Source organism: Petaurus breviceps, unplaced genomic scaffold (assembly GCF_028583685.1).
Source record: "Petaurus breviceps papuanus isolate PSGF00001 unplaced genomic scaffold, PetGlider_PUasm1.0 186, whole genome shotgun sequence".
Taxonomy (NCBI): domain Eukaryota; kingdom Metazoa; phylum Chordata; class Mammalia; order Diprotodontia; family Petauridae; genus Petaurus; species Petaurus breviceps.
The window spans coordinates 32449553-32474958 of NW_027185798.1; the positions used below are offsets into that span (position 1 = coordinate 32449553).

At 40.6% G+C, this 25406-nt stretch overlaps 1 protein-coding gene and 1 long non-coding RNA gene across 5 annotated transcripts; one reads left to right on the top strand and one right to left on the bottom strand.

The window, feature by feature from the left end:
- Window positions 1-8: 8 nt before the first annotated feature.
- On the top strand, window positions 9-7746 carry LOC138162709 (uncharacterized). The gene is made up of 3 exons (XR_011168696.1): window positions 9-852; window positions 5451-5652; window positions 6792-7746. It is a non-coding gene; the product is annotated as an uncharacterized lncRNA (long non-coding RNA).
- Window positions 2605-25406, bottom strand: PRPF3 (pre-mRNA processing factor 3). Of its 4 annotated transcripts, none has more exons than XM_069090098.1 (16): window positions 25267-25406; window positions 22735-22935; window positions 20597-20727; window positions 18275-18421; window positions 17484-17567; window positions 16486-16706; window positions 15490-15796; window positions 12364-12530; window positions 11774-11853; window positions 10716-10859; window positions 9992-10091; window positions 9683-9796; window positions 8768-8886; window positions 8384-8467; window positions 6818-6879; window positions 2605-4355 (listed from the first exon to the last, which is right to left on the bottom strand). In XM_069090098.1, the coding sequence occupies exons 2-16, from the start codon at window positions 22877-22879 to the stop codon at window positions 4209-4211; spliced, it is 2052 nt and encodes a 683-aa protein (XP_068946199.1). In that variant the 5' UTR covers window positions 22880-22935; window positions 25267-25406; the 3' UTR covers window positions 2605-4208. The 4 variants fall into 4 exon arrangements, with proteins under 4 accessions (XP_068946199.1, XP_068946200.1, XP_068946202.1 ...); XM_069090099.1 differs by lacking the exon at window positions 25267-25406 and adding an exon at window positions 25128-25256; XM_069090101.1 differs by lacking the exons at window positions 22735-22935; window positions 25267-25406 and adding an exon at window positions 19107-19202 and having other exon boundaries at window positions 20597-20728.

The following is a 25406-nucleotide window of genomic DNA, read 5'->3' on the forward strand; positions in this document are numbered from 1 at the left end:
GCGACAGCAAGATTACCGCGCATGCGCTATCCAGCCCCGCCTCCCTTTCCTCTTCAATCTAGAGGGAAGGGGAGGAGTGGAGGCGATGCACTTTGACCAATCAAGAGAGAAAGACGGAAAGCGCGCGCTGAAGCCCGCACACGCGCGAGAGCAATGGGCCCCCCTCCGACTCCTTCTGCGCCTGTGCCACAGACTCGCGTGTTGAGCGCTGGGAAAAAAGGGAGGGGGGAGAAAGAGAGTTGGCCGATCTGTGGGGAGGTTTGGGGGAGGGGCCCGCTTTGCCCTATCCCTCCGGATCTCAGGGCCTCAAAGTCTCTCTTGATGTCGTTCTGCTCACGGAAAAGGGCCAGGGAATTCCCACTGCGAAGCAGCTACTGTTATTCCCGGGCGACTGCAGCCCTCGCTTCCGCTAACTCTCCGGGGCACCGAATCGGGACGAAGCGGCCGGCAGCCATCTTGCAGCGCCTCAGAACACGCGCATGCGCCAAGTACAGTAAGACATGCACTGCGCAGACTCCTGGAGGGAACGGTTTTTCTCGCTTCTCTCTCTGCAACTCCACCTCGGGAGAAACCATTCTGGGCCACATGACCGTTCAGATCACGTAGGGGGTATCCGTAAAGGGTAGTAGCAAACACATCCCACTTCACCCGAACTTTAAGATTCGGAGGCCTTGGAAGGTGTAATTGTGCCCTTGTCCTCGCCAAACCCAAGAAGCAGCGGAGACTCTGGGTCAGGTAGCCCAACCGCCCCGAGCGCCCTCCGTGTAAGCGGAGGCAGGTGCTGCGCCTTGGCCAGAGCCTAGACTCAATGGAGTGGCTGTGTCGTGTGGATTAGCACCTGCCCGGGCGGAGGTGAATGATTCAGAAGGGTGTTTTGTGGTCTTTCGGCATGCTAGCTGTGCTCACTCCTCAGATGCTGCCGCGGGAATTGGACGGTTTACAAGCCACACACACAGATCACATTTTTGATTCTAGCGGATCACGCCCCCTATAAACTTGTGATGCTTAACTAGATTCTTTGGACCCTTTTCTAGCTTCAGTGCTCCAAACTCACTTCCCCACTTAAAACAAATGAAGGCAAGATTTGATGCCATCAGAAGCGAACTTAAGTTCTTCAAAACCTTTCAGCAGCATCACCCACTCACCTCTGGTCACCTTAGTGATAACTGTTGTTAAAGCTAAAGTCTAACCTTCGTCTTCGATCCCATTTCTGTGTTTTTCTTCCATTCTTGCCCCATTCTCATACATCTTTAATCTTTCTGTTTCTCCTTCCCATTTACCCAAAAGCATACCCAGGAAGAACCAAAACCTTCCCTTCATCTTAACTTCTTGCTCTCCCACCCTCCCCTTTATTACAGAATGTATATGTGACCAACGACTCTCCTCTGTCCTGGGAGCTTATTTTCCAACCTCTTGTAATCTAGCCACATCACTCATGAAATTGCCCTCCCAGACATCTTAGAGCCAAATCCAATGGCCTTTTAAAAGGAATCTAGATTTCTGATCTGCATCTGACACCATTCTCTATTCTTTCCTACTCTTATTACTTTTGTACCAGACACACTACCAACTAACAGAATCCTTAGCTCTATAGCTAATGGGGACTTCAGAGGTCATGTAGTTCAAGCTTTTTAGTTCTAAAAATGGCAGAGACGGAGAAATGAATTTTCACAATCAGGTCTTGCTTCCACTTAACACCCTCCTTTCCCATTATTATTCCTGTAATTTATATTAGTTATGGAGAGGAGTACAGGGCCTAATTCAAAGCCAGGAAAACATGGTTTTAAGTCTGATTTCTGATGTGTTTGACCCTGGACAATTTATTCAACCTTTCATTGCCCTAAGCAAACTTCTAAAATTTTAAGTTATGAAGGTTTTTGCATTGGCAAATTGAATTCTATGGCAGGTACCATCCCTACCCCAAGTTTTCAGTTTGATATTCAAATTATCAACAAAATATGAAAAAAAAAATCCAAATCCCTAATTAAATTAGTGCAAATTAAAGCAAAACTGAAGTTCTATTTTATAACCATCAGACTGGCAAAGATGAGAAAAATGGAAAATGACAAATTTTGGAATTGTTGCAAAATGGGCACAATTAACACAGTTGTTAAAAGCTGTGATTTGGCCCAACCATTGTGGAAAGCAATTTGGAACTATCCCTCCCTAATTGCTAAACTGTGCATACCCTTTGATCTAGCAGTACTATGTAATAGACCAACTATTTTACTATTTTTTTCTCTACTTCTCCGCTCCCTTCCCCTCAAAACTCTCTTGCATTCTTAAACTCTCCATGCCTTTGTCTAGACTGTTCTTTATGCCTGGATTGTCTCCCTGCATCTGATTCATTCTTCCCTTGAAAACCAACTAAAATGCGGTCTTTCCCACAATGCTTTCCCTACTGCCCTCCCCCATAGTTGCCAATGCCCCGACCCCTTGTACATTACTTATCATTCATACTATCTCTAATACACTTACCAAGTATTGTCAATGTTTTTACCTACTTGTGTTGTCTTCCTCCCTCCTCCCTTTCTCTCCCATCCCAGGACTTAAAACATCCCATTAATTACCTATATTATTGTGGAAGGCCTATTTCCTTCTCCATTTACAATAACAACTCACATTTATATATTTTGCAGTGATTTACAGTTACAAAGTGATCCTCACAACAACCTTGTGAGGTAGGTAGTAGTAATAGCAGCTCACATTTATATAACGTTTAAACGTTTACAAAATGCTTTCCTCACAACAACCCTGTGAAGTGGGTAATACAAGTATTTTCTCCATTTTTACAAATGAGGACTCAGATTAGTTAGAGCTTGCCCAATATCACAGCTAACAATGTGGTGGATCCAGGGCCCTGAACCCAGGTCTTCTGTCTTCAAGTGCCCACTGTACCACATTGCTTTAAAAAAAAAAAAAAAACACCCCGGTCCATTTAGAAACTTATAAATATGTCTTGTAACAAAAAGGCTGGTAAGCTCTTGCTCCAGGACATAAGGGACAATTGGGTACACAGTGCTTTTTGTACCTGGAAGAACTTAGGGGTAGGGAAAGAGAGAGGTTATGTGTTAGGAAAACTTTATTTTCCCTGATGACTGAGAACCTTTTGTAAGTTCAAAATATGCACAAGTTAAATGACACCACAACTTGGTTAGCATTATTACTTTTAAGACCCTTTTAGGGGAACACCAAAGGTAAGCATCCTTTTTCTACCTCCACTCCCCAACAGTGTTCCATTAGTACCCCTGAGCTAGAAGGAGCTTGAGATGTTGAATCCCCTGCATTATACAAATGAGGAAATGGAGGCCGAGAGAATTTAAGTAAATTGCCAAGATCACATAGCAAGTAAAAAGAGCTAGGATTTAAACTCAAGTTTCTAAATCCAAATAAAGAACTCTTTCCATTTGCCTTATGTAATTTATGCAGCATAAATGGAGGGTATAGATATAATATGAAAGAATCTCAGACCTTAGATTATTTCTAGAATGACTTGAGAGGATGTTAGGGTAACCAGACATTAATATCTCCTCAAGCTATCCTAGAGATATCAAATATCTCAAAGTAGGATTCCAGTAGTTTCTGAGGGGAAGGGGAAGAGAATTTTTACTTTGTAAAAGAAGCTTTGCTAAGTCTCCAAATCTTCCTGCTTCATTTACCTACCTACTCCATCCTTTTTGACTGCTTCTCTATATCCCACTGCCAATCTCTCCTCTCCACCAGGAAGGGACTTGGAAGTTTCCTGGATAGGAGTATCAAATACCTACTTGCTATGTAGATACTACTGAGCAAATGAGATCCTATCAGGAATATCTCTCCTTCCCTCACTCACTACCCCACTCTGCTCCAAAAAATACTAGTCTTTGCTGCTTCAATCATAAAAATGTCCCTATTGTATCTGTCAAAAGACTGGAATAAAAAAGTACCCTCAAACACCTATGTGTGAAAAATGCCATACCAGGTTTAAAAATAATTCTTTAATCATATGCACAGAAAGGGAAAGGAAGGCAGCACCAGACTGACTGGGAACAGAGCAGCAGTTCTCCCTCAGTCCCACAGCTCTGCCTGGTAGTTTTTGGAGATCTCTTTCACACATGTGCACACTCGTATGCACACACACACAGACACACAGAGGTTGGGGTGGAGGAGTAAAGGGAAGCTGGAGGGACAAAGGCAGTGGAGAGGAATGGGTGGGGACTGTAGTTGTCTCAGTCGGTAGACTCCAACACGGACTCACTCAGTGCAAGGTCCCAGTAATGTTCAGCCCCATGCTTTTTGAAATGCTCCCTGGCCATATTCTCTGTGGGGCACTGTTTGAATTTCATTTCTCCAAAGCTCCGATCTTTGGCTGTACCCTGGGAAAGAGGCAGGAAGCAACAGAGCAGTAAAAAAAAAAAAAGATGTCAAAGACTTCAGTTCTTCATACATATCTGATAGGAGATACCAGAAAAGTAAATAACCCCAAAGACCTCACTTCCCCTTCTTCTGTCCCATGTCTCTTACCTCTGTGAGTGAAGTATAGTCAACTTTTAATCATCTCATTGAGGACAGAATACAAAACAATCCTTGTTTGGATTTTCCTACTGAACATACTTATCCTATCTTCTTGTTCCTACATATTTTAATCTCTCAAGGGATCTGTGATCCCATTGATGTGGGTAACCCTTCCAACAGTACAAGCTAAAACCCCTGCATATCAGTCTCTTCCTGAGTTACTTTTGTCCTTCCTTCCATAAACCCTCCAAAGTGGGGTGCTGGGGGGTATAGAGATCCACCCAAGGGGTTAAGTTTCCTTAAAATTTTTAACTTTAGTCTGAGGTTGCCCAATCAGGCTGTTCACCTGTTAGCCCTTCTCTTGTTAGGTAACAAGCCTACTTCATCTTCTGGTTCAGTGTATTTTCATCAGTATCTTTTTTGCTGCATTTTATATGCAGCTGATCATTGGCAAAATTTGTAGCCTATTTATTTCAAGATTCTTCCTTCTGTTGCCTTTTATGTGACTCACAACTTTGCCAACTAAAGACTGTTGGTATTCCATGGGCTGTAGCCATTATGACAAATGAGAACACGTAAAGCACTTTAAAATGCTATATAAACATTAAAAATGCTATATTGGCATTTAAAATGTTTTTTGTTTCAGAATATAGCTTGAGATTGTTGAAAGCACTGGGAATTTCCTAAATATAACTCAGCCTTCTCTCTTCTCTTATTTAATTCTAGACCCAGCTCACTATCCATCTATACAATCTGTCCAACACATATCTAACAATGAATCAGCTCGATGGTTTGTTGAATCAGCTGCCATTTCATGTACTCTAGATATTAAGCATTCTTCATTCATTTGGTTCCTACTGTGTAGATTATTAGGATGTTCTGAAATGTTCTGGGCCTTAATGCAATCAGAAAAATGTCTTGCAAAAAAAGTAAATGAAAGCCTTTATCATCTCTAGGAGATCTCTCTTCCCTTTAGTCTTTGGACATTCTCCATGACAGAAGATAATAACTTTGGGGAACATATTTACCTGTTAACACAAGTGATTCAAGTGAAAAGAAGAAAATCTTTCAACAAAGATATCTCTGTTGTTGCATATATCAAGGGATCTTGGATAAGACTAACATGTATGGGATACATCTTTTTGGAGAGCCTGTCTGGTATGTATTCAGAGAATTCATTTTAATAGCTTAACGTACAATGCTGACAAAAAGAGCTACATCTCAAAATAAAATGTGAACTATTCCTGTACCCTAGTCTAACTTTCAACCCTATTGTCTTCAAGGTTACCAACAATGCTTAACAATTAAATCCAAGACTTTGTCTTTATAACTTCTTTGACCACACTATAATGGTAACCATCCCTTCCCTCCTATATCCTCTCTTCTCCGTTTTTTTCTATATTGCTAATCACCTTCTACCCACCAAGTATGAGTATATGCCAAAACTGTCCAGAGCTCTCATGATCTTATCGGCTTCCATATTATATTAGTACAGATGACTCTCATACCTACATATCCAGCTCTCATCTCTTTCCTGAATTTCAACTTGCACTATCAACTATTTACTTGATTTCTCATATTCAGTATCTTTTCCTTCAAAACTCAACCGTCCTCCTAATTTTTCTATTTCTGTCAAGGATATTTTTCCATGACACCCAGATTTGCAACCTCAGTCACGACCTCAACACTTTACTCTCCTCTCATCCCCAACCAGATCTAATCAGCTACTTAGTTTTGTCTTTGGGAAATTGAATAGTGCTTTTTTAAAGACCCAAATCCAATCTCTGAAACAAAGACCCATCTTTTAACACCAACACTCTTCTGCCAAAGCTATAATAACTGCAAAATATGGACCACAGTATCTTAAGAATAAAAATTTCAGATTCGCCCAATGGAAACAGAGAGTAAGTGTATCTAAGCAAATTATAATATAATCAATTAAGAACTCCCCAGGAAAAATGCTGTAAAATGTTATCTTAAATACATTATGGGCAATGCCACTGGGTTCACCCTGCAGTGAGAGCTAGAGATAATGAATGGATGGCTGCTGTGCCCTACTGATGCCTACAGAAATCTAGAGGAGCTATGGAACCATGTGGACATTCCACTATTCAGCCTGGCCCTTCCCTGGAAGGGTTTCCAAAAGGATATGGTATAATATCCCCATCAACAAAACCAGAGATTCACTGAAGTATCAAAGAAGATTGATGACCTCAATGTTCCCTCAATTAGCATATTTTAGAACTGACTGTAATTCTTGATTTCTGACACAAATCTCTTCTCCTTTGGTATTTCAGAAAAAGCCACTGGAAGGACCACCTACCTCCCAGACCAACGCGCACTTGTTGGTTTTTTTCACAGCCTCCTCATCAGATTCATCGTCATCTAGAAGAGACAACATGGCTAAGTGTGGTTAAACAGACCCAGATGTAGTTTTACAAACTGCCATTGAAAAACCCTCTACAGCTTCACATCACTTTTTAAGAATATTCATGATGTTCCTATTTAAATGCTTCTTCTTCTCCTGTATGTGGCAGTGTGATGAAGCACCAAACCTCAAGTCATGAAGACAGGAATTCAAAACCAGCCTAGATACTAACTAGTTATGTGACACTGGACAAGTTGCTTAATCCTCCTCTATGTCAGTTTCCTTATCTGTTAAGATGAGGATAAAAACAGCACCTACCTCCCAGGTTTGTGAGGATAAAATGATATATTTGTAAAGTGCTTTGCAGATCTTAAAGCACTATATAAATGCTAGCTATTGTTATTATCATCAAATGTCACCATGTAAGTTATATATAGTACTGTTCATAAATTGAATCGAAAGCTCCAAACAAGTAGGGATTTTAACAAGTCAAATAAAGGGAATCTTGTACTTGGCACAAAAAATAAAAATAGTTGAATACATATAGAACTTTAAGATTTACAAAGTACTTTAGACACATTACCTCATTTGATCTTTATAACAAGCTTAAGTGTTATTCCCACTTTACAAGGGAGGAAACTGAGGCTCAGGATGATTAGTGCCTTGCTCAATTATCAAACAGCTGGTGTCTGAGAGAGAATTTGAATCCAGGTTCATCTCACTTCCAAATCTAGCACTCTTTCAACCATACCATACTTCCTCTAAGATACAGAAGATATCTTCTACTCTTAGGAAAATTGTAGTCTAATAGAATTCTACCATATGGAAAAAAAAATTAAGAACATTTTAAAATGCAACATTAAACAAATTATATGCAAACAGAATTTTTTTTGGCTTTTTGGAGGGGGGAAGGCAGGGCAACTGGGGTTAAGTGACTTGCCCAAGGTCACACGGCTAATAAGTGTTAAGTGTCTGAGGCTGTATTTGAACTCAGGTCCTCCTGACCCCTGGGCCGATAATTCACTGTGTCACCTAGCTGCCCCATATTTTAATCCTTTTAAGAGTGCCAAGTAAAAGAGCTATTAAAATATAGGCAGTTAATAAATCAAGTGTATTGCTTTGTTTGTATTGCAAGTTTTTGGGCTGGATGGAAAAAAGATAGGATGCTGTGGAAAGGCAAAGAATTACAAGGCACACGCACAGGCCCATGAACATTGGCCAGAAAATCGTGTATAATGGTAAATAATATCCATGTATGGCCAAAGCAGAGTGCCCTGGCAGCTGCAACGTAAGAATCAAGTGGTGGAAGATCCTTGAAGAGCAGGCAGATAATTAAGTTAATTACATATGTGAAGAAAAATAAATGTCATATGAATGATTATAACACTAGCAGCAACTCTTTTCCCAAATTAATATTCCACCTAGTATTAGGAGAATACAGGTAAAGAAGTGAGATGTAATACTCAGCCCCATACCCTCCCAATTCCCACCCCTCCATTTACCCCTCTAGCCCCCATTCACCATCTCCCTTCGTGTTAGATGTCTGTTCATCCCACTTTATCCGGTGCAGCATTAGACGCTTGAATTTTTTCTGTGCCTTAGGGCCTAGAAAGAAAGGAGACAGAATTTTTTTCCCCCTCTTTCCCCTCCAGGCTTGGACTAGGAAAGTGGTAACAGAAAGACCCTCTGTGCCCATATGATGTCCAGAATTTTTAATGTCATGATTGATACAACCCCTGTAGGTACTACTCTTAAGCTTTGGGTCTTCTCCCAAGATACTAAGAGATAGGATTGGATGGTTTTACTCCCAGATGTGCCTCTAAAATACTTCTCCACCCCATCCCCATTCTAGGTTTCAGTATTCTGGGTATACTCCTTTGATCTTTCCCCTTAAGCCAAACTCACCCCCTTCTACCACCACAACGTTGACATCCTTGTGAAGCACCACCACCCCTGAAAGGTACAGCTGCCCAGCATTGGCCTCAATCTTGAACTTCTTGGCTGGGTTGCTCAAATTTCGTACTCTGGAGACAGGGAAAGTGTGGTTATGTATTTTAACTTAAGTGTTAGCAGCTGATTAAATGGAGTGGAAAAATAAACCTACATGTCCAAATACATATTTTTCCAAATTTGTTTCTCAAAAGCAAAACAACAAGCTTTTTTTGTCTTTGTAAATGGAAAGCTGCTGACTGTTTAAATGGCACAATCAATGGACTCTAAAAAAATATTTCAACTGTTTTACATTTCTATCCCCCCACCTCATTTAACAGTCCTCAGAAACAGAAGGTACTCCATAAATACTTCTTGGTGAGTCAGAAATAAATTCATTTTGAAGTAGGAGAGTGTAACTGCAATAGCTGAATGGTAGGACATGACAAAAATCCATCTGGAGGCGAGGGAGGGAGGGCTACTGGTACTTTCTGGAGAGTTGGTGCAGGTGAAGTGAAACCAGAAATGTTAAGTTCTAAAAAGGACAAGCAGTCCCAGTTTATAATTTGGTTTGAAGAGGTTTGTTCATTCAGCATAGCAGATCAGTACTGATTCACTGACCCAAAGTCAAAGAAAAAAGACTTACAACTCTGGAAGAAGAATTTAAAATCACAACAGCAATTTTACTTCCCAAGTCAGATCCCACTCTTATTAAAGCCCTTCAGCCCCTAACTTTATTTGGTTGGGTTTTACCAACTGGTTTAGTGGTGTTTTTACCGCTGGGGTTGGTGTAAGGAAAGTTTTGTGGAGTGTACCAACCGCCCCAAGCACTGGTTTGTCATACTAGTTTGATATTTATGTGGGCCACACTGGCCCAACAAAGACACCTACCTATATACAGATATGTGTACCCCCTGTGAAATGTCTTCTTTTAGCTTTTTAATTTTCTTGACCTTTCTCTGTTCTGCTGTTAGTTTTCGGGCAGCATTGGCCTCTTCATGCGCTCTGTCGTGACAGGAAGGACATCCACAAGTAAGAAAGGCATTGAAGACCAGAGGCAGGGCTGAGGGAAAGAGAGAGCAACAGAGGACTCTCCCCTCCTCTGTATACCAGTCCCCCGAGGGAGGCCAGAATCAAACCTCCCATCCCAGAGCCTGAAAGAACCTGTTCTAGGCTCCCACCTTTTTCTGGGGCACTTACTTCTGTCTTTTTGCCATCTGGGCTCTGACGTGGGCTTCCACTTTTGTGGGGTCTTGAACAGCTTCTGTGCCTAATACTCTCATCAGATTGGAAATTCTTACTGCATTGGAGACAAAAACAGTGTTGACTACAAGTCATTCTCTCAGCTGAAACAGCCTTTTCTACCCCTCTTCCTCTAACCTATGCTATTTAAAACCCTTGGGAAAGTATTCCCTGATAAATGCATGGCAAGGACATTTCCTCAGTTTATGTAGCAAATTTAACACTAAGAAATCACAATGCACCTAACTTGTTACTTTGTTCCATGTGATGAAGACTTTTCTCTGTGTGTATTGAATCTTGAGCTAATCCAAAAAAATACCTGATATCAAAGAGAATGTCTCTGTCTTTGTCTTTCCCTACAGAGTGCCCTCCTATCCTGACAACACCCACAAAGATCTTCTTAATGAATTTCTAAAGCTCAATACAATATATAGCATTCTCAAATAACTCTTAACAAAGATTTCTAAGTATCTGGAAAATAAATAAATTCACCCATATTATAGAAACTTAGAAGAGAAGGGAAAAGGAAAAAAGTGAATACAGGCTTGCATAATATGACCTTCTGTACATACACAGTAGTCCTCTAGTAAAAGTCAAAGCAAGTAAAAAGAAATACTGAAAATTAACAAGATAAAAGGGTTCATACTGTCATCCTTCTCTCCCTTACTCTAGGAGTCCTCACCTTTGGGTTCAGGAGGAGGCATCAAACCCAGCCTGACTTTCTCTTGTAGCTCCTTCTGAGCTTCCCTCCGTGTCTGCCTCCTAAGTTTTTTCTGTTCCTTTTTGGTGAGGTACACGCCCAACGTCACTGGCGTGTCACTGTCCACTGTGAGAGAAGCATAAAGGGGAAGGTATATTAGAGGAACCAGTATTAATCTGAAGCACAAGTAAAGCCTATGTAAGGGATGGAATGTATCTCAGCTAGAGGATGTTGACTGAAGCAGGACAGTTATAGGGATTGAAAGAAACTCTTCAACTCCTTTTAGGACAGAAAAAAGAAAGAAGGGGGAGTAGTACAGTGTTGGGCACCTGCATGCTTCTTATTCTCCCTTACAAAAACAAAAATTAAAAATCTGCTTTTAAAGTCTGGATGACTCATGTTAAAAGTAACTGAGAAAAACTAGATTGAACGAAACAAGAAACTGGACTTTAGTGGACTCACTAAATGACAAAGGATAGGACTCAGGCCTGCAAAGTCCAGTGTACTAGTTTCTACCACACAATCATATGCTTTCTGGACCTGAGTTTCCTAATCTGTAAAATGGAGGGCCACACTTGATGATCTTTAAGACACCTAAAGTACTCTATGATTTCTCAGATTGATAATACAAAACAAAAAAGAGGAAAGAAAAGTACAGAAACCTAATAGAGATCTGTGCAGGACAGGAGCTGGACTCACAAATCTAGGAAAGTTCAGCTTGCTAATAAAGACATAATGGGTGTTTTAAGTGCAAAGATAGGTTCATCAAATGAACTTTTCACCAGTGAAAGCCTTTAAATACAGACAGTAAGTCCCCACCACAATAAGCCACTACAGCTAACATTCAGAGATCTGGAACCAGCACTAACAATTTCATCTAAAGCAAAGCTAGAAAGATTGAATGCAAAGGGATAAGTTAGGGAAGCAATGACTATGGTACCAATGATTTTCTCTTTCTTTGTAGTCAGATTATGATTAAATCAGGGATAAGAGAAAAGAAACAATCCTGCTGCTGACTGGGTAAATGATCCACACTTTACCTGGAGGGTTTAGCTGGGCTGGATGCTCTACAAGGTTTGTGATCCCAAAATAGTCCTCTTTCTTGGGAGCTTCCCCTGTACTAGAATTAGGGAAAGAAGAAGAAAACAAGGATATGTGAGTGGATATGATTTCAAAGAAGTGGGACTCCCAAAGACATTCCCTACACTCACTTCAGCACCTCTTTAGCACGTATGTATTCATTATATAATATGTGGATCACACCATCCTCCCTATAGACTGCTAACAGCTAATTTTTAATCAAAATCTGACTACTACATATCTAGGTGCACTGTGTAATTAATGAATTGTATTTGAGAAATACCAATTGATTTTACTATTAGTATATTAGAACATAATTAGAAAGGTAAACCAGATTGAAAAACAAATTCTTTTTAATTATCTACAGCTTCAGATTACCTAAACTTATTATTCCCCCAAAGCCAAAATGAAGGTTGGCTGCTGTAATACAAATGAATTTATATATACATGCTTACTTATCATCTTAAAATGTATGGTTTCAATTTTTTCTCACATGTCTCATCTCCCCCATTTAGATTATATCAAGAGTTTAGTTAGATAGTAAACTCACGGGTCAAAACCATTGGGAATAATATAGGAGTCCCACCACTCAATATCAGGAATCTCTCCTTCTTTTAGTTCTTTTTTAGGGGCAATGAGTGCCAGCTTGGTTGAAGTATGGATGCCAGTTTTTCGGGCTGCCTGTGAGATCTCCGCCTGCAGCTTCTCTAGCTGAGCCTGAGAATCACAAAACACAAATGCAAGGGGAAGTTGGAGTCACAGCAATTTGGGAGGTGAAAGAAGCCTGCCTTTAAAAATGGGGTGGCTAGGTGGCGCAGTGAGTAAAGCGCTGGCCCTGGAGTCAGGAGGACCTGAGTTCAGTTCTGGCCTCAGACACTTAACACCCACACAAAAAAACTAGCCAAGTAACCTTTGGCTAACGTTACTTAACCCCAATTTCCCTAGAAAAGGCAAAAAAAAAATAAAAATAAAAAACATTCCACTTTTTGGGTTGTCTATTTACTACCATTTGACCACTTTAGTACATTTCATAGATTCAAGGAAAAAGGTTCACCAGAAGAAGACCAGAAGCCCACCCCAGGACTTGGTTACTTCAAAGATCACCTCTAAACCACATGCACCAGAAGTAGCTGAATGCTCTAGATACCACTGTACTACTGTGCTTCCACAGTACAATGTTATTCTAATGTACCTGGCATCTAACTTGATGAAGCAGTATGTAAAGCACTGTACATAAAGCTTGGGAGACAGTGGGAAATTGACCCTGAAGCAATGCATTTCACTGAAGATGAACAAAATGCAGTCTTCTCAGGCATTCTTATTTTTAAAAAGGGTGCTACAGGCTTGGTAGTGTCAGTGTGGAAAATGGCCGCTGGATGTACACTTGGCATTGCACAATGTACATTTGTCCACTGTTTGTAGGACCTTGAAAAATCCTGATGCTGAAGTTGTTTGGGAATTGAACACCTAAAGACACTGGGAAAGACTTATGTGTGGAAGTACCTCTAAAACAGACACACACACACAGCTCAAGCCTGCTTGAATTCCTTAGGTTCAGGAGAAAGCTGCTCAGGTACTCTCTCTTTCCTGGCCCCTAAGGCAGTGGTGTGGGAATCTGTAATGGAAATGCAAATTTAAAGATCTTCCCTGCCCCTAGGCTAAAGTGCACCTGGAGCCTGGGGTGGGAGGCTTGTTTTTCAGTAAATACTTTTTGATTGGGCAGTGAGTCAATAAGGTTGCTACATTCTCTGAGCCAGGAGAAGCCCTGATGTGTAGGGCTCACTTTGAGAAGTGTTCTGTGATTTGATCAGATGAGATTCTGGAAAGCCATTGTTGAGAGTCCCCCCTCAGCTTTGAAAAACCCAGATGTTGATTTGGTATGGATGTAATGGTTGGACAGTTTGGAAATCTGTCTGCTTGATCTGTTTCTGTCTTGATAATTCTGTCTGTATACTCTGAAGTTCGGGGTGCTGACCTTTTTCTCCTGAACTAGGTAAACAATACATATTTGACTGATTAAAGTAAGCTTGTTAACCCATTTTGAGTTGCTTTCCTTTAGCAAAGCAGATCCAAGAACCTGTGTTGGCAGCCACCCTGGGGTGCTTGCTGTTACAGAATCACAGATTTAGGACTAGACTTAAAAAATAATACAACCTTCTCATTTTATAGATAAGGAAACTGAGGCCCAAAGATGAAAGCAGGCTTTGAACCCATGGCCTGACAACAAATCCAATGATTTTTCCACAGCCTCTATTAACATTCCAACAGTTCAGGAGGAAGGATGCATGTAATAGAGAGAGCAGGGGAGAGCTTGGGTATTCCAGAATTATATAAATGTAAAGCTGATAAATCACCTCCTTCAGGAAGACTTCTCTACTAATCCCACTAAACTCTGATCATTTCGTTCACTTTAGCATTTATGTATATATATAACAGAGTCCCAACCTGGGGAAGATAATCTTCTCAGCAAAGGAGTAGGTACAGGATAGGGCTGACCTGGCTCAGATTGAGTATCTCAGGCATGTTTCACACCTTTTTCTAACCAGCTTGATTCTAAGACTCCACTGACCCCAGCCTTGACTAGTCAGGACGACTGGGAAGTGTACATCTCCTCTCTTTGGCCATTGTACATATATACTTCAATACCTGCTCCCTCCCTCCTCCTCTCCCCCCCTTCCCCCACCATTCCACCTCTTTCTTAGCAACTGAAAACCAAATCAGTATTACTTTTGCTGTGAAGGGTATGACAATTTTCTGATCTAAGGCTCCATTCAGAATCAAGAGCTGTAAAATCCCCGAAGCTCCTTTTCCTATCACTTACGCCCTGCTCTTCCTCACAGTCATTTATATCAGCCCCATACCTCTTCCCCTATCTCTAACCCAACTCTTAATCCTTCCAGTGTACCTTCTGGAATCTATTATTAACAAACTACCCTCGATATTAACTTGAACCAGTGTTGAACCCCTGGAAATTGCTGTTTATATATTTCATATTTATTTATATTTGCATAGCTTGTCCTCTCCCTTCCCCAACAGAATGTAAGCTCTTTCAGGATAGGAAGTTTTACTTGTGTTTTCAGTGCCAAACACAATGCTCAGCTCCTAATAAATTCTTTTTTTTTTTTTTGCTTTTTGAAGGGCAATTGGGGTTAAGTGACTTGCCCGAAGTCATACGGCTAGTAAGTGTGTCAAGTGTCTAAGGCCACATTAGAACTCAGGTCCTCCTGACTTCAGGACTGGTGTTCTATTCACTGCGCCACCTGTCCTAATAAATTCTTGTTGAATTAGAGTAATCACATTTAGCCAAAAATTCCCATGAAAATTCACTAAGGACAGAAAGGGGCAAAAAGAACTTTTGCAACTTACAGTCAGTTCAATTATCCATATGATGAAGACTATCTGAAGCAAATTTTAATTTTAGGTTAGCTTCTCCCATTTGAGCTGTAACCTTGCATCTTAATCTATCAGGTGGTGTGTTCTCAGAGAGTGCAAACTCAATTTAATGTCAGCCTAATGGAAATTTAATTAAACTGAATCCAACACAAAACAAATCTACAAAATATATGGTTCCTGTCCCACAACGCACAAAAAAATAGTAGCAACTATATTATAAACCTTCTATCTAATTTCCTTTCTGCTAGCTTCCTGAATTTTTTCAAGTTTTGGCACCAGTTACCTTTGTCCGTAATCTCTGGGCAATCTTTTCAAATTTGCCCTTGTCATGGAATTTAAAGGTACGTCTTTGGCGCTGGGAAGGGGCAATTGAGACTCGGGGATCAAAAAATGTGTTGGATTCCATGTCCTCTGATGGCTTTTCCTTGAGCTGTTGCTTGAATTGCTCCCGCTTCACAGCCCGAATGTTGGCCTTTAGTGTTGGCATTCGGTGTGTCAACTCAATCTCTTTGCCTGTAGCATCTACTGTTCGGCCTTGTTCATCCAGGATTAGAGGTGTAGGCTTTGTCTGGTCTTTCAGCTCCACCTTCCTGGGGGAGATGGAGGAAATGGGAAAAAAAGCCTAATTTACAATTTTATCTGGAACCCTAAGGAAGATCTAATTAAGAAATTCTAAGTGTTTCATACTATCTTCAAAAAGTAATAAGAAATATATCAATTATAAAGTACTCATCAAACTGAGTAATCCAATATGGGATATAACTTAAATTATAATAACAAAAGGATTTATAAATTATAAAACTGCTTATATAGAATTATAACTGTCTTATAAACTTAATTTCCTAAGGCTCATCTCTCCCATTTAACTAGGATCAAACCAGGAGGTGAATATTGATTCCTAACATTGATCTAGACCCATTCTAGCTATTAAGAGGGTTTAGAACAAGCAGCTTTTCAGATGGCTTAGAACACTGGTCTGATTTAAAATAGATTAGTCTCATGGAATGAGCCCTGGGCAAGAAGCCATGATTTCTCATTTGATTTGAAAACCTTCTGGGTGAACATAATTTCAGTTATCACATCTGTAAAATACGAATAATTCTTGCCCCATTAGGGATTCAAGACAAGTTCAATAAATATTTATTCATCACTTTCATGGATCTTTGAACAGTGTTTGAAAAACAACAGGTTATTTTGAAGAAATAATGTCAAGGAATGCCAAAGGCTTTTCTCAACTGTACCTTCAAAAATACCAAAGGGAAGGAAAGTGAGTACTCACGGGGGAGCAATGCCCATAGCATGAAGATTGGCCAATCCAACCATGTTGGCATTGCCAATAAGCCCTGGTTTTAGTGCCAGCTGAGCCTGGATCCGAGCTTGTAGTTCAGCTGCTTTCCTTGCCTTTTCGATGGCATCATTCATAAAGGTGGCAGCCTGAGAAGGCTGAATAGTATTGCCAATTGGCAGCCGTTCTGGTTGAGAGGAGGAAGGAGTCTTTGGCTATGAGACGTAGAGAGAAAAAGATAAAGTTAAAAGGGAAGAGAATAGAGTCTCAATGAATTTCAGATGGGATTTTTGATGTTTTGGGTCCCCAAAATGCAACCATTCCTGGATGTGCACCCAAGTGACACTGTTGCAGTTATCTAATTCATCTTGCCTTATCAACATTCTCCTCCCACCAAGACATCCTTCACACTACCAGATTAACCTCATTTATACCCATAAGTGGTCAAAACCCTTCAATGGTGGCCTACTGACAATTAAAATTAAAGTTAGAACTTCTTAGGTTGGCATTCAATGTAATGAACAATCTAGCAATGCTCTACCTTTTGTAGCTTTCTCCATACACCATCCCATTCATGGCAGTATAATCCAGCCAAACAAGGGTAGTTACCATATCCTTATACATTCTGTACCATTCCATCTCCATGCCTTTGCTCACAGTACTATAAAGAACTCACCTCGTCTCTACAGATGAAATCCTACTCATTATTGAAGTCTCTACCAGAAGCCTTTCCCAATATTCCTTGTCACTAAAATCCTGCTTTCCAAAGACCTTAAAAAGTACTAAGTGAGTTCTAGCTCTTTCACACACTATGTATTATTTTTTAGGTTATTTTTCTAACTTTTACTAGACTAAAAGCTTCATAAGAACAGAAACTATGCCTTATTTGATACTTATTACTTCTATGCAAAGAATAAGCATTTAACAGATGTTTGTTGGAAATTGTCAGAATGTAGGATTTGGCTGTCTTTTTCATGGATTGAATACTATACCTGAGGGGTAGGAGGACTAATGAAGCTCAGTTGTTTTTTCCTTTCCTCAATTTGCCTTGTGGCCGCCTCCATCATTTGTTTGATCTGCAGACAATGTGTAGTGGTTAATACCATCTTCCTTCCCATCATCTCCAGAAGATTCAGTCATAAGGAACTTCAAATATCTAGCTAAACCCTGATAATCTCAAGCTATTATGTGGAAAATTTGGTGAAGGCAAAGATGTGGATGGGCTTTTTTTGTACACACTGTTAAGACCTGGTAAATGTGCCTCCTTCTGGGGCCTGTGAACAAGAATACATCTTTCTTCCTTATCTTCAGAGATCCCCACCCCTCCCTTTACTCCACCTTTGAAGACATCATCTTGTCCAAAAGCAGCTTGGAACACTCAAGTTTCAGGAATGAAAGACAACTCCTGCTTTTATATTAACATTTTTCATAAAGGTAATTCTGCGGGCAATTTCTTTTAAGCCTTTAAAATGCTTTAAATGTTAAAAGCTCAATTTCATTTTAAAATAATAAAATGTTTATCAGCGAGAGCTTAAAGCATATTATTTCCTGTTCTAAAACCATGACTTGAGGTTTTGTTACCTCCTTTCCCACATCATCCAGCACCACAAGTACTAGGTATTTTTTGGCTACTTGATTATAGTGCTTCACTACATAAAGAATATTGAAACGCAGCGGGAAGCATCACTAAACAAAGTTTCAATTCAAGGCCAGGTTAGATTTGGATCCACGTTCTCTCAATCCTCAATTCACAAACTACTTACCTCTCCAGTCTGTTACTAACCTGTAATTTGGTCAGCATTCCTGGGCTCTCAGATGGTGGTCCAGGAATTACCTCTGGTTCCTCCTCTACCTCCTCAAACCTTGGTATTCTCCTCTTCTTCACACCTGATGACTCCTTAGATATCTCTGAGTCATCACCAAACACCTCCTGAGAGAACCCAAAACAAGAGGTGGATTTGTTTCTGTTCTTAGTGAAGAAATGCCATCATCCTCCCAACCCAATTAATATTTTGTGGCTCTGCCCTAGGTGTTATAACAAAGTCTTGCAAATAGCTACTTGATAAAACCCAGGGGTAAGCCCGGCCCTGAAGGCCCTCTATCAACCATTGCCTCCATCTTACCACCTTTATTATTCTCCTATACAGATCCTTTTTTCCGTCCAAGCAAATTTCCATCTCTGTTTTTTTTAATATCATTGCTCACATGTTCTCCCTCTCTTCTTCTCCACCAACTCAGATCCAACCATCCTAAAATTCTATTCAAAACTCACCTCCTTTAGGAAGCCTTCTCTGATCAATAACCTCACCCCACTCTGATTATACTTCTGTTTTGTACCCTCAAGTATGTATATCTAATGTTCAGGCTATATTAAGTTGCATTTGCTAACATTCTGCTTGGTATGTGTTCTTTATCATGTGTATGTGTTCTGGCTCCCCAACTAGATCTAAGTTCTTCAAGGGCAAGGACTCTTTTCTTCCTCAGTATTCCCCCACAGCATTTAGTTCAAGGCCCAGTACACAAAAGACACTTGGTTGTCTACTTTGCAAGGTGAGTTTAACATGGCCAACAATGGCCAAGTGGAAGGGGCAATGGGAAAAAGCAAATGTACACACCGGTGGAAGGCTTTGGGTGACATCCCCTCTTCACTAGGAGGGCTCGTGTTTTGCAAGGACATATCCTCAGTCAGGGGCGGGCGCTTCCTGGAATTCCTACAGTTCAAGAGAAAGGACTCTCCCATAATATATATAGTGTGTGGGAATAGGGACCTAAGGGGACCAAAAGTGGGACCTCTGTCCCAAGGCTTCCTAAGCATAAAGATGCTAAAACATCTCCTCCAGGAAGACTTCTTGACTAATACCACCCAACTCTGATCACTTCATTCACTCTAGCATACCTTCAGCATTTATAAACATACAGTAGAGCCCCAACATAATGTAAACTGCTATTATACAGATTCTGCCAAGTCCCCATAATAAAATTAAAAGTTTGATAGTTAGCCCATAAGGTGGGTATCAGTCCTATCTCCCAATACCAACATTATAAAGGGGTTCCACTGTACTTTAAAACAGCTAAATATTTTATATCTCTCTTGGCATCTCACATCTATGGTCTATCTCCTCATTAAACTATGATTTTTCTAAATTTTCTCAATACTCCTTATGTTTCTTTAGAGCCCTATATATAAAAAGTATGTGGTATTCACTGACTATTTCTCTCTGGTCTAGGTTTCTCTCTGTTCTGGCTTCTGTGGGGCTGGGAGAAAATTCCTTACCCTTCTCTAAAATCTGGTAACACTGGTAGCATGGCCACAATAGCAAAATATTAAAATATCTTGGAAGGATGGGGAAGCAGGAGATTCTGTGATGGGAGTTACAGAAATAAATAAAAAGCAGGAAGGAAAGGACTTCAAGCCAAGACAGACCAGCAGACTACTACTGATGAAAAGAAAGGGATTATGACCTACAAGGAAACCAAATTAAAAAGTACCGGAGCAGAAAACTACAGATTGCCCATGAAACTGGTGTCCCTTAGCTATGAACTCCCCGAAGAGAGCATCTTTGGTAGTTATGTTCTATTCAAATCTATGTATGCTCAATGCATATTCAATAGTTATTTTTCAGGAACACCAACCACAAGTTCCACTAGGAATTTCTTGTAAACTACTAATAATAATAGCTACATCTCAGGGAAGCAATGGACCTAGACTCAAAGGCAACAGGTTAGGACCTAAATAGGGAAAAACCAAAATCATAAAATCCTAGGAAGAAGCTATTATTTATTAGAGGTGGTAAGAGGAAAATACAAAGAGATGGGCACCAATAATTCTTTGTCTCGCTGCACAATTATACATGTAAATGGTAAAATTACTGGTTTTCTGGAGTGTTTGCCTCATGTTTTGCTTCCATGTTTCACCACCATAAACTAAAGAATCAGAATCAAAGGTGGTATAAAAACAAACTCACTGTCTGTTCTACAGCCTAGGGCTTTCTCTTGAATGTAAGGAATTCTACTGTGTCTATGTGTGTGATCACAGACAAGTTTAGCTACTAGTGTTACCACTGAGAATATTCACACGTCATTTAATCAGTCAACCAGAACCTACCTTCAACTCTCGTTTTCTACTCCTGTCACTGCTAGACTTGGAATGTCTGGAACTACGGCCCTCCTCCACTGCCTCAAACAGTTTGTCGACAAATCGAAGGGTAGAATCATCAAGAAAAGGCTTCAAGTGATCTGGTGAAGAAATATGTAAAAGTAGAAAGGTCTGAGAGTGTAAAACAGTTCTGCATATACAAAAGGCTTTCCAAAATATCTACTAACTGAAGTGAAACTAGTACTAAAAATACAAAGAACCTAGATCAAATGAGTGTTTAAAAAAACTATTCTTCTCCACCCAAAAGAATGTTCTTGACTTTTTCTGTGGGATTCAATTAAGCACAATGTTTTATAGAGACATTTTACCTATGGTTTGTGAGGCAGAAATGTAGGTTTTCATGGGGTGGAAAGCAGCAATAGCCTGATTTCCAGATAAAAACTACCTCATGGTCAAGAATCATGGGAATTTGTCTGGCCTATTTTTAAGAGAGAATTCCATACTACATTAAGATAAGGATATGTGGCTTGAGCAAAGTAACTCTCCACTGTAAGGGTTTCACTAAATTTAACCCTTTCTATTACTCCCAAGGGCCTATACAGACAATTTAAACTACAAAACACATGTGCTACAAGGAATGTGTGTTAGCATCATAAAAACAATAAATAACAAACTTAAAATATGACTAACATAAATCTGGAAACGTTACTAGAAAACTTAAGGGCCACAAATACTTCTCCAGAACTTAGTGTTGTTATCACTCTTCTTTAGCTTCAAATCCCTTTAAACCTGGTAGTCACTTTCTGAATATCACAGAGAGAAAACACCCAGAGAAAGATTTGAGATGAACAGCATCAAAACAAAAAGAGCCCGCGGTTACTAGGAAATAGAATTCAATCATGATTCTTTAAAAGAAAAGGCAAGACAGAATAAGACACTAATACTAAAGTGTTTTAAGAATCGCTCCAATAACCCAATCTCATGAAAAGACACAAAATCTCCCTCCAGGGGGAAACACTGAAATGATGGTAAGGTAGACACTTCATTAGCAAAATCCAATTCTCCCAACTTTTTAATTTCACTCAAGTAACTCTGTAAGGTTTGGTTTCAACTTGGCTATTTAAGATACATTTTTATTGAAAGTTACTTTGTTTCCTCTACTGTGTTAAAAGATTTTCTACATTGTCAAAAATTACTGATATAGACGGGACAAGGGGTACAAGGTGAGACAAAATTTATGCCTATTTTGGAATATTTAATATGCTATCTTTAATTATAGCTGACTTACTTTTCTAATTATATTTAAGGTTATTAAAAGATTTCTCTACATATGTAAACACACACACTACTGCTTTATGTAAGTAGACCATTCCATAGACCTCTACATAGAGCAATTTTTACCTAATGAGAATTTACCCATGGATGTGGGGAAGGAAGGCAAATACTGTGCCAGGCACCTGTAGAGGGAGGGGCCAGACATGGACAAAGACAGGGGAGGATGGGTGATACACACACAGGCCTGGACAGACAAATGGAAGACAGATACACAGGGCTGGACAGGAGAGCAGAGTGAGGCAAAGGTCTTCTCTCTTGGTTCCAGAGGTCTTAAGCCAAGCCTTGGATTTGGTGGCAAGGCTGTCTCTCCATACCTCTGTTTTCCTGCCTTCACTTGGAGGGTTTAAAAAAAAATTTGGGGCAGGGGGAGGGGAGAGGAATGAAGCACCAAGCCGAAGGGCAGGAATGGAAAAGAAAGCAACTGCAGTATTGTAAAGTTAACATAGATGGCTTTTTTGGAATGGGGATTTCTTTCAGAATTCTTTACAAAAAGTCGAATTTGTGTAATGTAAATTTACATAAAGCAAGAGTTATCTCTACATAAATATTTTTTTTGTACATAAAATACATCATAAGCCCATATGACTGAGGCAATCTTGACATATGCAGAAAGCCAGCCTGGGATTCAAAAGACACTAAGTAGATAATCCAAAAGCAAATTATTAAGACTGACTAATACCCCCCCCAAGGAAAACAGAGCCTTCTCCCTTCGAAGTTCCAACATCATTTTAACCCTAATAAGAATGCTTCAAATATTTCAGTCCTTAGTGTCAGGCTGAGAGACATATCCAGAGACCCAGAAAAATACATACCAGCTGCTTTCTTCTTATCCATGCCCTTTCCTACACAATTTAATGCTGCTGTGACTACTGTGGGCTCTGAAAAACCCAACACCCTCTTCACTGTCTTCTCGATCCATGGCTTCAGTTCATCCAGCTCCCTCTTGGATAGGGCCATTCTTCGGAAGAAGGGACAATGGACAGTGAGATGACCTTGGATACTCAACACAGCACCTATGAGTGAATCAGGAGAAAGTGATTGGAAAGAGCATGAGACTGAAAATAATACAAGGTAATATTTACTTTATTAGAAATGTCTTCTCCCCTGGCTACCTCGTACACCCCTGAGCAAGTTACTTTACTATAGTTATGGATAAATTCCTCCCCCAGGTAACAAACTCTGTAAAAAAAATCTAAAAGAGGTTCTAAAAATCTCTTACACTAACCCTGGGGGAATGGAGTCGAGTACTGTATTGTGGTGCTTCCTTCCTGATACTCTGAGATCTACAGAGCCTGACAGATTACATAATATGGAAATATAACAGAAATCTTTCAGAAGTCATCTTCTGGCTTCAGGCTTGGCCTCCCCTAACCTTACTCTGGCAGAATCCTGTTCTGTAGATCATAATACAAGGCTGGTCATGAAGTACTTATGGTAGGATCAAACACCAATTTTATATTAAGGTTCACAACTTCTAAGAACATTCCTTTACAGATATTTATCTTCAAGCCACCACACCTCAATTTCTTTTAAAAACTATATGACGACAGGGGGTGGCTAGGTGGTGCAGTGAATAGAGCACTGGCCCTGGAGTCAGGAGGACCTAAGCTCAAATCCGGCCTCAGACACTTAACACTTACCAGCCATGTGACCTTGGGCAAGTCACTTAACCCCAACTTCCCTCCAAAAAAGCAAAAAAACCAAAACAACTATATGATGAACCCTCTCATAATACAAATTTACATGAAAAACCATTCTGATGGGGGTACTTGAAGGGAACATAACTTTGGCAGACAAGAATCATGGAACTGGGGATGCATACCCATCCCTCTCCCCTGACTGATGGTCCTTTACTTCTAATCTGAGTTCAGCAGAGCAAAAAGAAGCCACTGAGGATTCTTCTAAACAATAGACACTGAACATTCTACTAAACAGGGCTGTCATTTATATTCACATTTACTTGTCTAGCTAAATCAGAAGCTATTCAATGACATAAGCTACTTTGTTATGTATTCTCCCTATACCATCTGGTACAGTGCTCAGGCCATGGGAGAAAGTAACTGCTCGTTGATTTGGCCTTTTCAAAACTAAACACAGACACCAGAGTTTCTGTTCAATTTGTAAGTCCAGCTTCATTTAAAAGTAAGCAATCTTCTTTAGGATATCCTAAGACATCTTTTCCCTCTGAGAAACAGACTAATTAATATCTTCATTTCAGAACAGGGGAGGCCTGTACAAGTTCACACACTGTACTGCCACCAAACTATGATTCTGAATTTGGGACAAACCAGAACAGAGGGGCCAGAGAGGAAGAAATGAAACTAAGGAGAAAGACCACACACAGGATATTCTGAACCTAAGTATCTAGCATATGTCTTGCTGAAAGAAAACTCATCAACACTTCTATTCACCTATCCACTACATAGCAGAGGAGCCTGACCCTCAATCTTCTTAAGGAATCACAGCTTGAAAATGACTGTTTTCCCAAACTCCTACTTGACCCGAATTAAGGAAACAAGAGTGGGAATAATATGGTACTGAGAGGGAGCCTGCTATTGCTGTCAAGGGTAGGGAATGGGCAACTTAATTCCTCTGGCTTTGAGTATCCCACTTCTAAAACAGAGATTAAGACGAACTGGTTCGCCTATCCTCAGAGGATTGTTGTGAGGATCAAGTTAAATAGAGAGCGTTCTTTTGTAAATACAATTAAAATTTAAAAAAGGAAACATCGCCATCATCACATCCATAGCGTTTAAAGGACTGGAAGATAGTTTAGATATGACGCCGAGCGCTCGTAAACGAATCCCTCACCACCACATGCTAGTTCATAGGATATGAAAACAAAACAATGGGTGTGGGTGGTACACAAATCAGCTTTGGGGATTACAACTTGACACTGTCACTGGGCAGATGACAATATGTTAGAGCAAAGATGATCACCCCCACCTCCTCCAGGAAGGCCGAATGACCCCCGACGAACACGAAGGGTGGAGGTTTCCAGTCCAGAGTTATTTACGTTCATCCTCTCGGAAAGCTTCCCCAAACACGATCTTCTTTCCCCCTTGACCTAACTCCCTCCCAGCCGCCCATGCCCCCCACCCCCGACTGTCCCGGTGCAGCTCACCTCAGCCCGAGCTTCTTTTCCTCTTCCCGCCCCCGCCCTTTTCCTCCCTACAATCCCCGCCACCCCACTCCCCCAAGAGACCTCTCCTTGGCCACTTTCCGTTGGGCCCATGCGCCTAACGAATCGCCACCTCCAACTCTGCTCTGAGTGCGGCCAGTGCTGGGAAGCTGAACCCCCAGCCCCCATGGCCAGCTCCACTGGGCCTGAGCCCGCTACTCACCTCACAAACTTCAGCCCCTGAGACGGAGCCCGAACGTTACACCGGAACCGGAAGTCAACCGACCTTACGGCTTGCCGTCGTTACCGCTGCCTCAGCCACGCGGCTTCCCTCCCGGCGCCCCTGGCACGTGACTGTGGCGA

Bases quoted from the DNA above. Each gene is read 5' to 3' on its own strand.
- PRPF3 (XM_069090098.1), bottom strand. From the start codon at position 22,879: ATGGCCCTATCCAAGAGGGAGCTGGATGAACTGAAGCCATGGATCGAG. The intron at 20,728-22,734 runs GTATGTATTTTT...TTTCTTCACCAG, and splicing joins GGATAAGAAGAAAGCAGCTG to ATCACTTGAAGCCTTTTCTT. The intron at 11,854-12,363 runs GTGAGTTTACTA...CCCTAATTCTAG, and splicing joins ATTCCCAATGGTTTTGACCC to TACAGGGGAAGCTCCCAAGA.